The 15,455-nt window shown below is 49.7% G+C and overlaps 1 protein-coding gene across 1 annotated transcript in view; it reads right to left on the bottom strand.

Annotated features, from left to right (window-relative positions):
* Positions 1-15,455, bottom strand: part of CRYL1 (crystallin lambda 1) — a 109,050-nt gene that overhangs the window by 21,880 nt on the left and 71,715 nt on the right. The window contains exons 4-5 of the mRNA XM_077745451.1: positions 8,851-9,012; positions 1,897-2,091 (exon numbers count right to left, since the gene is read on the bottom strand). Coding sequence (XP_077601577.1) covers positions 1,897-2,091; positions 8,851-9,012 — 357 coding nt within the window. The remainder of the gene's footprint in view (positions 1-1,896; positions 2,092-8,850; positions 9,013-15,455) is intronic.

The following is a 15,455-nucleotide window of genomic DNA, read 5'->3' as shown; positions in this document are numbered from 1 at the left end:
GAGGGGCCTGTAGTGTCTAGACCCGCCTTAATTCTGTCTGTAAATCATCTTCATTGTTTAAAAGTGACGGCTCTTCCAGACATTCACCGGAGAAAATTCTTGAGGTTCTGGTCACACGTTCTCTTCTCAGTATCACGAACTACCCAGCTGGGTTTCGGCACGTGGGGTCTGACGGAGACGCCGGCTCCCCGAGTCCCACTGCCGCCCACAGCGGGGACGCGCGGCATTCTCGGGTGTGTCATCCCCGAGAACCACGAGTGAGAGAGAGCGTTCCGCAAGTCAGTCACAGGATGCCCTGGTCCGCCATCGGCCGCCCGAGACGGGACAGAACGGAGGGCGGACGAAGCGAGGCAGTATGAGCGGCTGAACTCAACGGCTTCTCCAGCCCTGCCTGCATCCATCCACCCAGCAAGGGCAGCCCTGGAAGCCGCCGCCGCTCCTCTGAACTGGGGGCTTCCAAACGGCGGCTCCCCGTGCGGTCAACACGGAGAGAACTCTGTGGGGTGACTCCCACCGCAGTGCACTACACCCGACCCTCCAGCTTGTCCCTTGAGCTGGCGCACATGCCTCTGACCGGACAAAGCCAGATTCGACTCAGGGCTTTTCTTCATCTCTCTGGGCCCCAAGATACTTTACAAAAAGAGGTAAACCTCTTTAAAACCTCTCTCCGTGTTTTATGTAATACTGAACTTTTCTGATGTCTATTAAAGTGTTTTAGACAAGTGGAAAGATCGTAAGAACAGCTCAAGCAAGTGCTCTCGGTTCAGTGTGTCTTTAAAATATTCTACTACTGATACTCAAAAACATTCTGCAATTACTGGGAAGTTAAAACTACAAACTCAACAGTGACAATCCCAAGGAGGACACAGAAGTGCACCTACTGGGTGGCAACTGCGCACTGAGTCGGGTCAGATGACGAGTCTAACAGGCACAGCGCAGATGCGGGAACCGGGAGGCGGGAGGGTCATACACATCGCACTCCGAGCACCTAAAACAGCACCCACAGGCCGGTCCCCTGGTTCCCGCCACAGGCCGGGGCTGGCAGCCCCCCCACCCCCACCCCGGGCGCTGTGGGCCTACTCCCGGAACAGAAAGTCAGCCCGGGCTCCATCTGCTGCCCTCTGTGCCCGGACAGGCCCTCCCCCGCTCCAGCGGGTTCCTGCAACCTGAGTGTGGACAGAGCTGTGTGGACGCAGCAGCTGGGGACGCACCGACCAGCAAGTGGATGGAAAACAGACAGTCGGAGCCCAAGACCCCTGGACTCTTCGCTGCAAGTCCTGGGGCTGCTCCAGGCCTGTCCTGCCTGGCATACAAATGTAGGTGGTTCTCCGTACAAATGTACGCAGTGAAATGGTGTTTAAAGTCACACGTAAAATCTCCTAATGAAAGGACAGGGTTAAGCATGTGTGTAATTTCCTACTTATATTTAAGATAAGCATAGCGCTAACAAGTCGAAGGATTACCCACTGCTTCTTCCTCAAGCTCTTGAAAGAAACCGGGTTCCTTTAGAGGATAGAAGCTTACTCAAAATTTAATTTTTTCCTCTTGAAAAATTATAACACCAGGAGAAAACCTGACTCTGTGAGAAAATGCAGTATGTCACACAGAGATCCTTATGTGGTAATGACATGGAAGGGCAGGAAACAGAGAAGTCTATCATCAGGTGTGACTATCAAATGACTTACTTTAACAGAGGAGTCTCTGAAACGTACAATGAATTGCTACATTACGTTTCGTTTTCCTTGCCTGTTGACTGAACCTGAGAGAAGAGCTGGCCCTCAGTCCCCAGAACAGGCAGGACTGAGCGCTGACTCCCCGCCCTCCAACCCATGTGACTGCAGGACACGCTGCTCCCCTTCCCCTCCAACAGCCAGAGGCTGGGGGCGTCCCACGCACCTCCACCAGCCGCCAGGCCTCACTGATGATGGCATACTGCAGGCGGTTCAGGGCAAAGCCGTCAATCTCCTTCAGGACCCTGACTGGGGACTGTCCGATCTTCTGCATCAGGGCGTGGGTTCTGTCCACCGTCGCAGGGGCCGTCTCTGGGTGTGGGACCAGCTCAACCAATGGCACGTAATACGGTGGATTTACCTTACGAGTGAGACAGAAGGGGAGAAGAGTCAGAAGACAGCCCAGGAGATGGGGTGCCATTCTGGCCGACTGCTTGCCTGTCGTGAACAGGCAGAAGGTACAGATTCCTCTTGGGAAAGGCCACTTTAGATCCAGCATCTGAAGATAAGAAACTTGAAATATAAAGTAATCCACAAAGGGTTTGGGAAAGAAAATAGCTGAGCACAGAAATCTGTGGTTTTATTTACTGAAAAATCATAACCAGCACATGAGGTTGAAATCCGGAGGTGCGGGTGACAATCCTATACATTCAGGGCTCATCTCCAAGCCCCTGGTCTCCCTCAGGGCTTCTCAGCTACCTGCTGTCTAGACTCCATGGGCTTCTGCCCACCCCCAGGCCACCTCCAGAGCTGCCTCCAAAATCCTCACTGCAGGGTCTTGCTCTTCTACTGTGTCAGCGTTAAAATTATTGACAGCATCTTCCCAAAACTTGGGATTTCCTTAACTTGTCCATGTTGATCCCACCAAGAACACTACCGCAGCCTCGACGTCGTGATTTGGCCTATGTATGGCGGGAAGGGTTGGTCCATGATGAATGGGCCAGAGGGAAACACCTGCGTACCCCAGCGTTCACGCTTTGCTCTGGGTTTCTTGGTTTACGGTATTAGAGTCCCAAAGAGGATTATCGTAGGTCCAAAGAAAATGCTGCTTAGCAGAACCTAATTAGCTGCACCATTAAAAGCCAAATGCTCTGCAGTAAACTGTATCCTGAATGATGCATTTAAACAATTTTTCCTCAATAGATAGAGGAAAATTGATAGAATCTTACAATCACTAAATATCCTTATTTATTTTTTTTTTAAAGTAGCGTCCATACTCAGCGTGGATCAACACCTGAGCTGAGATCAGGAGTCATATGTGTAACTGACTGAGCCACCAGGCACTCCAAGAAGCATCCATTTTAAAATGACTTCTCAGGGGCACCTGGGTGGCTCCGTCGGTTAAGCATCCAATTTCAGCTCAGCTCACCATCTCTCAGTTTGTGAGTTCGAGCCCCATGTTGGGCTCTGTGCTGACAACTCATAGCCTGGAGCCTGCTTCCGATTCTGTGTCTCCCTCTCTCTCAGCCCTTCCCCTGCTTGTGCTATTTCTTTCTCTCTCTCAAATAAACCTTTTTTAAAAAATTTAAAGTAAATAAATAAATAAAATGACTTCTACAGAAAAGGGAAAGAAAAACTTCCTTCTCCTAGGACACTGCTTAGGAGAGGACTCTGGTCTACCCACAGCTTAGCTTCGGGGGCTCCCTGTGCTCTCGGCCGGCCCTGGTCACTCTCTCGGGCCTCTTGGAAAGCAAGAGAGGATGGCATCTGTTGTCAGATAAATAAATTATAAATCAACTGATTGCACTTGTCTCCTGAATCACAATCCCTCAACTGAATCACTTATCTCCTGCCTATAATCATCAAACTCATAAATGTCTGACCTCTGGCCTTTCCAAAAATCAGAATTAGGAGAACCGGAAGCATGTGTGTCTTAGATAAAGTTTATCTCACTATGGAACAAAGATGTAGGGCTTGCGGTCTTGCAGTGCTGCGGGGCTCACAGGTGGCGCAAACACAGACTGAGACCCCAGGTTAAAAGCATCTGCGTGCACACCTTGTACATTTCCTCCAGCACGTTTCCCTCACAGGTGCTCCCCTGCCCACGTTCTCCCTAACTGGCGGTGCCCCAGCTGCCACCGCTGGCCTCCCTGTGCCCACTCTCGGGCTCCCAGGGCTTCCCCACCCGCATCCGAGATCTCACATGGAGCTCACCTCCCACTCCAGGCCATATGTGCAGCTGTGCACCCGACGCACCCCTAGGACATGCCACAAGCGTACCGCCGACCCGTCAGGAATTAAATGCACGTCTCCCACCCCCCACACAGGGTCCTCTTCCTGGCACCCCATCTTGGCCCCAACACCCACGGTAGTACCGTGAGAAGTATCCCTGGCGCCTCCTCTCCCCGAACCGCCCCACTTCCCGTCAGCGATTCTACCAGCTCCATTCACGCCACTCCCACTACCCACACTTAGCTCAGGCCGTCACCTCGCGCTCGGACTCCGGCCTGGCCTCGCTGACCTCTCTCCGGGCTCATCCTCTCTGCCACTGCCCAGGGGAGCCCTGTCAGGCGGGGAGGGGCCTGTCAACCCGGAGGCGGAGAGGAGACCGAGGCGGCCGTGCCGGGGCTCGCGGTTGCTGCTTAATGGAGATAGAGTTTTCGTTCCCCCAGAAACCATTCTGGGGACGGGGCTCCGTGCGAGGGCTGCGCGGCAGTGGGAGTCCGCTTACTGCCGCGGGGCTGCACAGTTATGCCTTGTGTGTATTCTACCACAATTAAAGTTTTATTAAAAAATTAAAAACAGGGAGCTGACTGCACCGCCTTCAGCTCAAAACGTTGCAGGACCCTGATTCCCCAGCACCCAGTGACCCCCAACCGCAAGATCCAGCTCTTTGTGCTCCCTACCGCGGGCCCGGCGTCGGCGCCGTGCTCCCTACAACAGGCCCGGCGTCGGCGCCGTGCTCCCTACCGCGGGCCCAGCGTCGGCGTCGTGCTCCCTACAACAGGCCCGGCGTCGGCGTCGTGCTCCCTATAACAGGCCCGGCGTCGGCGCCGTGCTCCCTACCGCGGGCCCAGCGTCGGCGCCGTGCTCCCTACAACAGGCCCGGCGTCGGCGCCGTGCTCCCTACCGTGGGCCCGATGTCGGCGCCGTGCTCCCTACCGCGGGCCCGGTGCTGGGCCCGGAGGGGGCGGGGGTCTTGCCGTGCGCCTCATCCTGTGACAAGGACACGGATTCCTAGTGCGGGCTCCCGGTGGAGAGATGGGAGGACGCACGGGAGGGGACAGGGAAGAAGCAAGGCGGCGACTCTCTCGCAAAGGCAGGAACGGCCGTGCTCCCTGGAACGCTATTCTCTTCCCGCGGGGACGGCCGGGCCCGCGCCTTCCGCGACTGGAGTGTGTGGGCTACACCGAGAACGTGCCCTCGAGAGACGGGAAAAACAAGACGAACGGCGGGGGACGGGGGGGGGGCACCCTCTTTAAAGGTCCCCGTCCCCGAGAGCTCGGGCGCGGCCACGGCACAAGGGGCGCATTCTCCACCCGGCCCGTGGGGAGCCCGCCCGGGATGTGGCCCGGAGCCCGGGGGGCGGCGATCGCGGAGACAGCCCAGCGCGCCGAGCACAGAGCTCCGTTTACTCCTCCGCAGCAGGTTACAGAGCGTTACACTGGGCGGAGAGGCCGACTGTCCCTCCTCCCAGAAGGCAGCGCGGTCACGCGCGGCGCCTGCGCACAGCCCCGGGGAGGGCCTCCTGAGCAGGCGCGCCCTCTTCCTTATCCGGGGAGGGGCCGGGAAAACGAAGAAGCGGGTGCCCACAGCAGGCTGAGAGGACTGAATCCCGCACTATTCTGATAATTTTCATAGTAAAGTCCCCCCCTCCCCCTTCCTGAACCCTCCACAGGCAGAGGAGGCGGGATCGGCCCCTGACGGGCAGCGGCCGACAACCTGAAACAGGCACGGCCTGCACGCGCACACGCTCTCTAGAAACAGCAGACTCGGAGACGAACATCCAAATGACCACCAACACGAGGGCAAATGGTTTCGGGGGTCAGGAGGGAGAGTGAGTCAGAAAGGGTGCCAAGCGCAGGCTGGGTGCTCACCGGGGAACATTCTGGCACCTTAGCGTAGTGCCCGGTTTCATTCCAGGCTGACTGGTAACCAGCGTGAGGGCTGTGTGTTCAGGAACTGCTTCCACTCAGCACCGGAATCCCTGGGTGGCCGCACGTCCTTCCCAGGCGGCCGCGTCTACAGGGCGTCCACACGGGCATCTGAGCGGCTGCAGCAGCCCCACCAGCTCCCTGGGGCCACCACGTCCCCAGCTGAGGTAAGGTGGTAAAGTGTGGCTGAAACTTTTGACTGGTTGCTGACAGAGATCTAAGAACCAGGAGAGACGGCGCCCCAGCTTCAACCCTGTGGGCGCACACCTCCCAGCCACCGGCGGGCCATCCCTGGGCCCCTCCACACATCCACGGGGACAGGAGGCAGACGGGGAGAGGCAACGTAAGAAACATTTGAGAGGAAGAATGTCAGGGACACACGAACACCCCTCTTCCTGAGCCTGTCCCTTTCCGGGCTCTAGTCTATGAAGCCCCCTCGAAAATCCCATTCAAACTACCTGTGTGCTGAGAGAGCACGGCCACCTGTAGGGACTTACGCGCACCCCACCCCCCAGGGCTGAGGTGACCTGGAGCTCCTGGCCCCCCTCAAAGAGACAACATGTGTTTGCCCAAAAGACAACATGTGATGTCGAAACTCGTTGGCTGCCTGTTCTGTGGAGGGTGGAGGCCGCAGTCTTTCGCAATCGCTGACTATCCACTTTCGCCACAGCCTTTTGGAGGCACGAAGGGGCTTCCTTTTCCCTTATCCTATTTCCTGTCTGGGCAAAGAACTGTAGGTGACGGGAGCAGGACGCTGAGGGGGTGGCGAGCGAGCAGGTGCTCTGGGCTGAAGGGAAACGAGCTTCTCAGGGACCATGAATGGTTCTGGAATATTTAGGGACGGCCTGTCCAGCCCAGGTTGAATTGTTCAAGATGCCTTTTCCCCAGTCTCCTTGAGCTCAGTGGAATGATCTGGGCAACAGATCAGTGGGCAGCATCAGCGCAGAAGAAAGAAAGGATAAAATTCCAAAGAGGGCCAACCTGGCTGATGTCATCTGCTTTAATTAATGTTGGCTTAGGTATAAAACGATTTACAAAAGAAGAGAGAAATTTTGAAATAAGGTCTGAACTTACTTTGGTTATGTTATTTGCCTTTGATTAAAGCAGCGGAAGTGAGCAACCCTGAAATGGTACAAGAAATATCATTCAACAGCCAGTGGCTGAACCTCTAGCCAGAGACACTTGTTAGGTGTGACCGGAGAGTGAATGAGGTGTGGTCTCCTCTGCCGCGTAGTTTGAAGTTAAAGAGACATGGGGAAAAGCCTGGTTAAAGGGCTTAGGAGCTACTTTCTAAACAATTTGACTTAGTTGTTTTTTTCTTTTCCCTTTTTTTTTTTTTTAACCCGACTTAGAAGTAAAATCACTGGTTAGAAACTGGAAGTTTTCAAGCAAGATTAACAATGTAATTAATAACCAGTTTACAGTTTCTAAGAGGGCTCTTTAGGGACATGTCAATGTCATAAAAGCGAAGGCAGGTCATGTTTCCTGGCACTTGGGAACTGGCTGCTTCAGTTACGGCCCCTCTTGGTGCTGGTTTCCGTAGCTGAGTGGTAGCAAAGGGGACGGGCCTCCTTCCACGTTCTGTGGGCCTAAGTCTCCGTGTTTTAGGACCACTCGCCACTTCCCCGGGTACTTCAGCAGGGACTTCATACAGTCGTGTGACTGGCGCTGCGAGCCGCCCCCCTCAGCACGCGGAGTCCAGGAGGCGGCTCTGACCTCCCTGCTCCCTCCCCTCGTGGGGCAAGCGCCTTCCCCTCCACCCGCTCCCACTGCTCTCAGCGCAGCACCCGGAGCCTCACCGCGGCCCTGGTGGCTCACACTTGGGACACGGCCCGATTCTGTGAAGCGGCGCCCCCGCCCCCACCCCGAGCCGTCTTCAATGCAGAAGGAACCTTCTAATTACCCTCCAAAGGCCGCATTTCCACCGCCTCACAGGGCTGCCCCGTGTCCGAGCCAGTCCCGCTTCTTCAGAGCTAGTGCTCGTGGTTCTGGAAGCCCCACCGTCCCCAAGCCTCGCGGCCCTTTCCTCCCGCCCCCCAAGTGCATGAGGTTCGTGTGCCCTTCCGGCCAGGCGGGCCTCCTCACAAATCGTCGCGCCCCGTGCTTGCTCACGGCCGCCGCCGAGGGTCTTCGTTTATCTTCCTTCCCAGCCGCGCACTCTCTCCTCCCCCGTCGGCCCGGATCCTGCCTCGCCCGGCCCGGCTTCCCAGCCTTCACCTCCGCTGGCCTGCGGGTGCTGAGGGCGCGGCCACTGTCATCTACTCTCATATTTACGTGGCTTGAGCGAAGTTCGCTTTTCTGTGCCAACAGGCTGTCCCCAGTTTTCCGAGGTCACAGCGAGCTCACAGCTGGTGCTCGACTTGGCTCTCCTCTCTGATCCGCCTTTCCTCACAACACGTCCATCTCCAGAAGATCCACTGGGTGCGTACACACCAATCTGTAACGCCCTGTCCGGCCGGCGGCCCCGCCGCGTGGCTTTGCCCAGGGAACGACGACGGACGCGGGCGAGGGAGCAACAGCAAAGCGGGCAGGGGGCCCGAAGGCAGCCTGGGGAACCGGGGCCTCGGGAGCAGGACCGAGAGCCCGCGCTTCAGTAAAACCCTCCTACCCTGAATTGTGTTGAGGAAACTGCACAGTCCGGTGAAATGGCTACAGAATCCTACTAAAAATGTACACATTTTTAAGAGAATTCCCCGGCAGCGGGATTACTTGTTTAGTTCTCTCTCTCCAGCTAGGCAGTGAGTTACGTAGGTGAGGGTGAAAGTGGGTAAGTATTGTTCACTCTATCCCTTCATGCGTTAGGTACACGCATACAATTCAAGACATTTTTGGATAAAATTATTTTTAAAACTGGTATTGTACGACTCTCTAAGTACACTGAAGCACATTAACGTATACAGTTTGAATTGCGGCGTGTGAATTATACCTCAATAAAGCAGTTAAAAAATACTAGCGGATCCGCCAGCGTGCACTGCTCCTGGAAACCAGGACTCGAGGCGACCGAGGCGGGCGTTACAGGCACTCACGGGATGGGCCACGATGCACTGCCGCACGTGCGCCAGGCCGGCGAACAGCTGCGACGGCAGGAGGCAGGAGCTGGAGCTGCTGAGGACCACCTTGTCGTCGATGATTTGATCCAACTGAGCAAAAACCTTCTTCTTCAGCTCCAGGTTTTCTGGAACGCATTCCTGAAAAGCACATATTCAAATGACTATGGAAGATATGCACTCAGGCCCCAAGCAAAGCGGCTCGTGTCTGATTCATTCCTTAAAAAAAAAAAAAAACCGCAGGAACCAATTAGAAAACGATCAGCAAGCAGTCTTTACGAGCAAAACCAAAAGCTGCCGAAGAACATGGCAAATCTCCGTAACTCGGGAAACGGGGACGTACGTATGGGAGCCCTGTTTTCTAGTCTTGCCTAGGTCTGAAAATTCTCCCCATAAGAAAGCCTGCCCACTGAAAATTCACATAATAAAAAAGTCTGCCGGGTCCACGGGGGTGGGCCTCCCGCGAGGCGCTGCAAACATCCACAGCAGTCATCACCGCGGCTTGTCCCTATCTGTTCTGACCATCGGATCAACTTATCTTCAAGCAAAAATCTTATCTCCATGAAATGAACAAACATGTTACATCCATAATTCCCAAAACGCTCCCTGAGAATCCAATCCTAATTGGAAATCTTTTTGAAAAGGACCTTTGTTTCCAAAACTGTAAAATTACTTTAATGGGGCGTGGGAGGAGGACAGAGGGGCNGGGAACGCGGGGACGGGCGGTGGATCCTGCCCTGCTGCGGAGGGAAGCGGAAGGGGAGAAGGGTGCCGCTCCAACCCATTCCCTCCTGCCACCAACGCCTCTGAGAAATGACACAGGGCTCACTCCTACCCAAGAGGGGCCCCAGCTTACCCTGAGGCTATAGGCCTGTAGGCGAGGTGTCCTAAACTCCCAAGGTTCCCTGGAGAATTTATAGGCTAAAGGTCTCAGTGATGGTCCAGTAACCATGAGCATCAGAATAAACTGGGTGCTTGTTTTTGTTTTTAAATTTTTAATGTTTTTTATTTATTTCAGAGAGAGAGAGAGAGAGAGACAGTGTGAGCAGGCGAGGGTCAGAGAGAGGGAGATACAGAATCTGAAACAGACTCCAGGCTCTGAGCTACCTGTCAGCACAGAGCCCAATGCGGGGCTCGAACCCACGAACCGTGAGATTATGATCTGAGCTGAAGTCCGACACTTAACCGACTGAGCCACCCAGGCGCCCCTGGGTGCTTGTTGAAAATGCAAATTCTCAGGCCCTTACGAGGGTGCGTTCCTGATACCTGCATTTTTATCAAACATTCCGATGATTTCTGTTCCTATTAAAGTTTGAGACCCACTCTTCCGGGGTGTAGGTCTTCTGTACGCAGGATGGCACGCTACCAAGCACAGCCTCAGGAATCTGTGCAGTCCGACGTCAGAGCTCTGTCCTCCCCTCCTCCCCCAGAGACTCAGGGGCCAACCAAGGATGCCCTGATTAGTGCAGTGGCCTCGAGGCAGCAGAAATGGTATAAACACCAGCAGACAACCAGAAGTGTCCACTAGTAATTATATGAGAATTATTTGAGAACCCCTCAAAGATAAAGAAAATGTTTTCAAGTTTAATAGTATCAAATGGTTAATAATGAAATCTGATAGTATGTTGAAATCTGCTGTGTAAATATTATGACCTGAATTCCATTTTCTGTATCATCTACAAGATTCAAAAAGTTTTACTCGGAGAGTAGGGAGTCAACATTGTGTTTGTTTATACTTTTTAAAAATATAATCAAACCATGTGAAATTTTATTAAGAACAAAAGGTCATATACGCGCCACATCTCAAAGACGGGGGAAAATGGAGTCATTTAAGAACTGTAAAGCCCATTGTATTAAACCCCCTTATCACAAGGGGGAAAAAAAGCTACAGTAGCTGGCTGGTTGTATTGAGTAATTCCTGGATCAGTTAAGTCTGCAAGTTGGGTTAAGTTTAAATGGAGCCTTGTAGTAAAGCCAGAGACTAAGAATGATGCAGATACTGTGTAAGCTAATAAAAGAGTCCTTGTGAATAGCCTTATTGTGAGTCTGTCATGCAGATTCTCCCCTGAAATTCTATGCCTTTCTTCAGATCGTTTGATTATCAAAGAGGCAAGAAAACTTGAACCAGAGGAAACCCAAACCTGCTACGATTATGTAAGCGTTTTCACGGCACATTTGCTTGAAGTTTTGTTGTTGTTGTTGTTGACGATGATAGCAACAACTGTGTCGGATTTGCTGGGCCAGGGTAATAATGCCTCTGTCCATGTCAAGCCTTGAGTTCATTTCCTTGCTTTTCATTAGGGAGCCAATACTCCTTGTCTGAGAAAGAGCATGAAACACTATTAATCAGGACCTTCATCACTTGTGGTTGATTGCAAAGCTAAGCGAGGCAGCGGTCATTCTCTGGGCCCTTAGGGGGCTAGGAGGAAGGGCAGAGAAAAGTAGCAAACAATGAGGACACTGAGAACCCAGCTGCAAAGCGGCCCTGCTCCCTCTAAACTGTAGCAATGTGACCAGGTGAGAAGCTAGCCTTGCCTTCTCTTGCCTTTTTCAGGGGTCCTTTCTACAGAAAATGGGAAATGTTAGCAAACCTTCCATCACTACTCAAAGCAAGGAGCTTGACTTTGCTTAGTTAAACTCTGACAGCATTTTGAAAGCAGTGATTTTTATCTGTTTGTGTTTTGTTTGTTTTGAAGTGGGAGGGAGACACAGCACATAATAAATTATATTCTCACCCACAACCACTGTGGTAGGTGTGCTCAGATTTCAACAAACAAAACTCTGAGGACAAGTAAAGCACAAAGTAACTTCCCGAGAATCACAACCCTTCCTGGTTGGTACATCAGAAGTTTACTCATCACAGGCAGTATCAGAGAGTTAAAAGGGGAGGTTAAGTTTAAACACTCCTTTTTCCCCAGTCTTCTTGAAAGCAAGAAACTGAATGATGGTATTATAGGTGTGCCTTTTAATTCTCTCTAACTTACGTATATTTTAAAGGATAAATCATTTATAAACTTTGGTGTTTTGTTTAGTCAAAGTTACCTGTGACAGCATTCAACTCATTAGGAATGTTCTAGAAAGGCAACACGGGCCAATGGCAAGTCAGAGAATTGGCTAATTCCCAGGCAAACGGAGTCCTACATAAGAACTCACTTCTGAAGTTACTCACTCCCTGTGCAACAAATACAGTTTCCAAAACAAATATTTTCACGGGGAAAATGAAATTTCATTATTTTTTTTTTTTAAATCAATTCAGGCATTTTAGATAGGCGTCCTGTTGCTAGAAAATCTACATTTGTTAACACAGAACATCTGGAAGCAATCTTCGATCTGCTTTCCAGAAAGAAAGTAAAACTAAATTAGAAGACCTCAGTACTTAAAATATTTTACATGCAAAGAAGTCCTCTTAGCCAACCGTAGGGGGAAGGACATGCCAAGAGAAGAAAGGTGAGTTAAAACCTCACTTCAATCACGGCAGAAGGAAATTCATTCTCAAACCGAAGATGGAAGTGATGCACATTATAAAATCTGTTAGCACTAAGTATATTGATTTAAATTTTCATTATCACAGCCCATAAATTGCACTATGCCCTAAGCAGAGGCTCATTTTTTCCCTTAAAATCAAAATAAAAAATTGTTAAAAGCATATTACAAATCCTAAACAGAGTTCTACGCTAATCCATAACAAACTGTACCCAATCTAGAGAGAACTTCCCAAAGTAAAAATCAGTGTAGACCATATTTTAGGAACATTGCTTCCTGGGGATTAGGTATTAAGGTTACCAGAATTACTGTTGTTTGCTTTCAATAGGATTCCTTTTTACAGGTAACCACAGGGAATGGAGAAGAGGCTGAAGTGGAACATGCATCAGATCCTGTCCTGATGAGGAGTCTATTCCCATCCTCATTCCAATGTGATTTCTGGGAACTTTAATGAAATCATTTATTTAAAATGGGGTTAAAATTTTCATTGCCTGCCATGAAAAAAAAAGGCAATTAAAAACATTTTATATAAGCCTGCAATTAGCATACGGTGCATTTCTAAGATTTCTCACGAGGAAGACTAGGGATTTTTAATACAAAGTGCTGGGAATAGCATGAAACACAAAATTGGAGAAGGACTAAGCAAGGCACAGGAATGAATTTTTAAGAAGAAAAATGAAAAACAAATAAGTTGACGTGAAGGATGTCGCATCAATCATTGAGACCATTTGTTACCAGTGAGGACGATCTTTAAATTCCAGGTGACAAATCTGAGAAGACTACATATATTACTTGTTTCCATGACTTTGTTTTTGCTTCTATATCAGACACATGTGTAAGGCATTTCCGTCAGTGACCTCCACACAGCAGCAATTCTCAAAGCAGTGGAGAACAGGGAGAGCGTCTATTTGTGAGGTTTGGGGGGAAAACATAGAAATTTAAATGCAATGCTTTTGTTAATAATAATTTGACTACATACTTTCAGCCCAAACCCTTGGTTATTGCGAGTGAGACAACAAATTGCATCCAACTTATTTTGTTGGATGCCAACCACTGTTTTTATGAAAGCATTCTCATTTTTGAAAATTCAGATTTTATAGTGTCATAAACTGGTTTGATTTGCAAATGTATATGTTTGACTACAAAATGATTTTACAGTACTTTCAACAGGAATAGCATCATCAGAGCAACAGCTATCTATATTTGGACTCCATCTGTCCAGAGGAAGAACCAAAAAGTCAACATTTATAGATGCAATTAAAACAGTTCTTAATAAAAGAAAGCCTAAAATATTCACAAGGCGAGCATCCAATTTGAGAAGTCAGAAATAGACACAGTAAATCCAAAGAAAAATTAAGAGAGCAGAACATGGCAGAAACCAATAAAATAGGATATAAGGCAAATACAGAGAATCAATACCACGACTGGTTCTTTAAAAAGACTCCTCGCACCGGCACACTTCTGCAGAAGCCTCTTCTACTCACTCACCAAGAACCAGAGTTTCTCAAAACTCAGTCCCAGGCTCTGCCTTGTTCACCTATATTCTTTCCCTAGGAAATCCCAGTGAAGCCCACAGCGTAACTCACCAATCTGAAGACCCACCTCACACGTTTATTTCTCCTTCTCAAACCATCTTCACGTGGATACTTCACAGGTGCCTCAAACGTATCTAATCTGATCCCTCTTCTAGGGCCACCCAGCATATGGAGTTTCCATATAAAAAGAAAAACCTTAAATACCCTATTAAGCTCATGATCCATAGGGAAGTAACATCACAATTCAAATCCCCTGCCTACAACTTCACTAGGTTTACCCTAGTTGCTCTCAATTGTAAAATGTTTCTAAAGCATCACATTTATGTGCCACAAAATATTTATGATCAATGTTAATATTTAGTAGTCTAATACTAAGTAACAATATTTTAATGAACACCTACCATATGCTTAAAGATGTCATAAAGCCATTCCCCCCGAAATCATCATATGACCAGAAAATCCATGTTTTAGGGTACAAATAAACATGCGAACTCCAAGACTCGGGAAGGAAGGAAATTTTCTATTTCTGTATTCTAAAAGGTTACATCTCACATGCATGAAAAAATAAACATATTAAGAGAACACTGTCTCCTCTTCTGAATTGACATTTAGAAAATGACTATATTTAGGGGTGCCTGGGTGGCTCAGTTGGTTAAGTGTCCAACTTGGGCTCAGGCCATGATCTCACTATTCGTGAGTTCAAGCCCCACATCGGGCTCTGTGCTGACAGCTCAGAGCCTGGAGCCTGCTTTGGATTCTGTGTCTCCCTCTCTCTCTCTGGCCCTCCCCCACTCGTACTGTCTCTGTCTCGCAAAAAATGAAGAAATGTTAAAAAAAAATTTTTTTAGAAAATGGCTATATTTAAATAAACATCAATACTGTAAAATAGAATTCAAAGCTAACAGCTCTGTGAGAGCAAGAATTTTTTCAGGGTATTGCTGTATTCCGAGCTCCAAGAATGACATCTGACAAACAGCAGGTATTCAGTAAACACTTATTGAGTCAATGAATTAATTACGCAGTGAAAAATTCTGTGATGTAATAGTTAACTTCACACAGTGCCCCACAATCATGGAATACATATATTATCACTACATTCTGTTAGAGGAAATGTCTGAAGAAGGCTGAAGGAACGAACATAAGATGCCCCCCCGCCTCTGGCAGCCCACGGGGCGACCCGAGCCATTTCTGGACCTACATGTTCATGTTCAAAACAGACTCCCACTTCCATGGACTAAAACCTTGTTCTTTTACTAAGCATTTTTTCTGACTTAGGAAAACACTCCATTGAAAGTCCAGGCATTTTTCCCTCTCCGTCTTCCCCGATTTCTGCAATAGCAGGAAGCCCTGAGGGTGAACTGCTCTCCCCTTTCAGTATGTGTGATGGATGGACTCTCAGCTACTGCAACGTGTCCACACTGCATAAGCAGGATGCTGCTTCTACTGCAAACGCCCCACCCATTACTCAGCTCCTAGTCATGCTGCTAATCCTACAGATCGTACTCCGTGATAAAAACAACTGCCATTACATTTTTAATTTTTCACTTTTTTTTATTTGCGTGACAG

The sequence above is a fragment of the Crocuta crocuta genome, unplaced genomic scaffold (genome assembly GCF_008692635.1).
Source record: "Crocuta crocuta isolate KB4526 unplaced genomic scaffold, BGI_CrCroc_1.0 scaffold258, whole genome shotgun sequence".
Taxonomy (NCBI): domain Eukaryota; kingdom Metazoa; phylum Chordata; class Mammalia; order Carnivora; family Hyaenidae; genus Crocuta; species Crocuta crocuta.
This window is presented reverse-complemented; position numbering and strand designations above follow the sequence as displayed.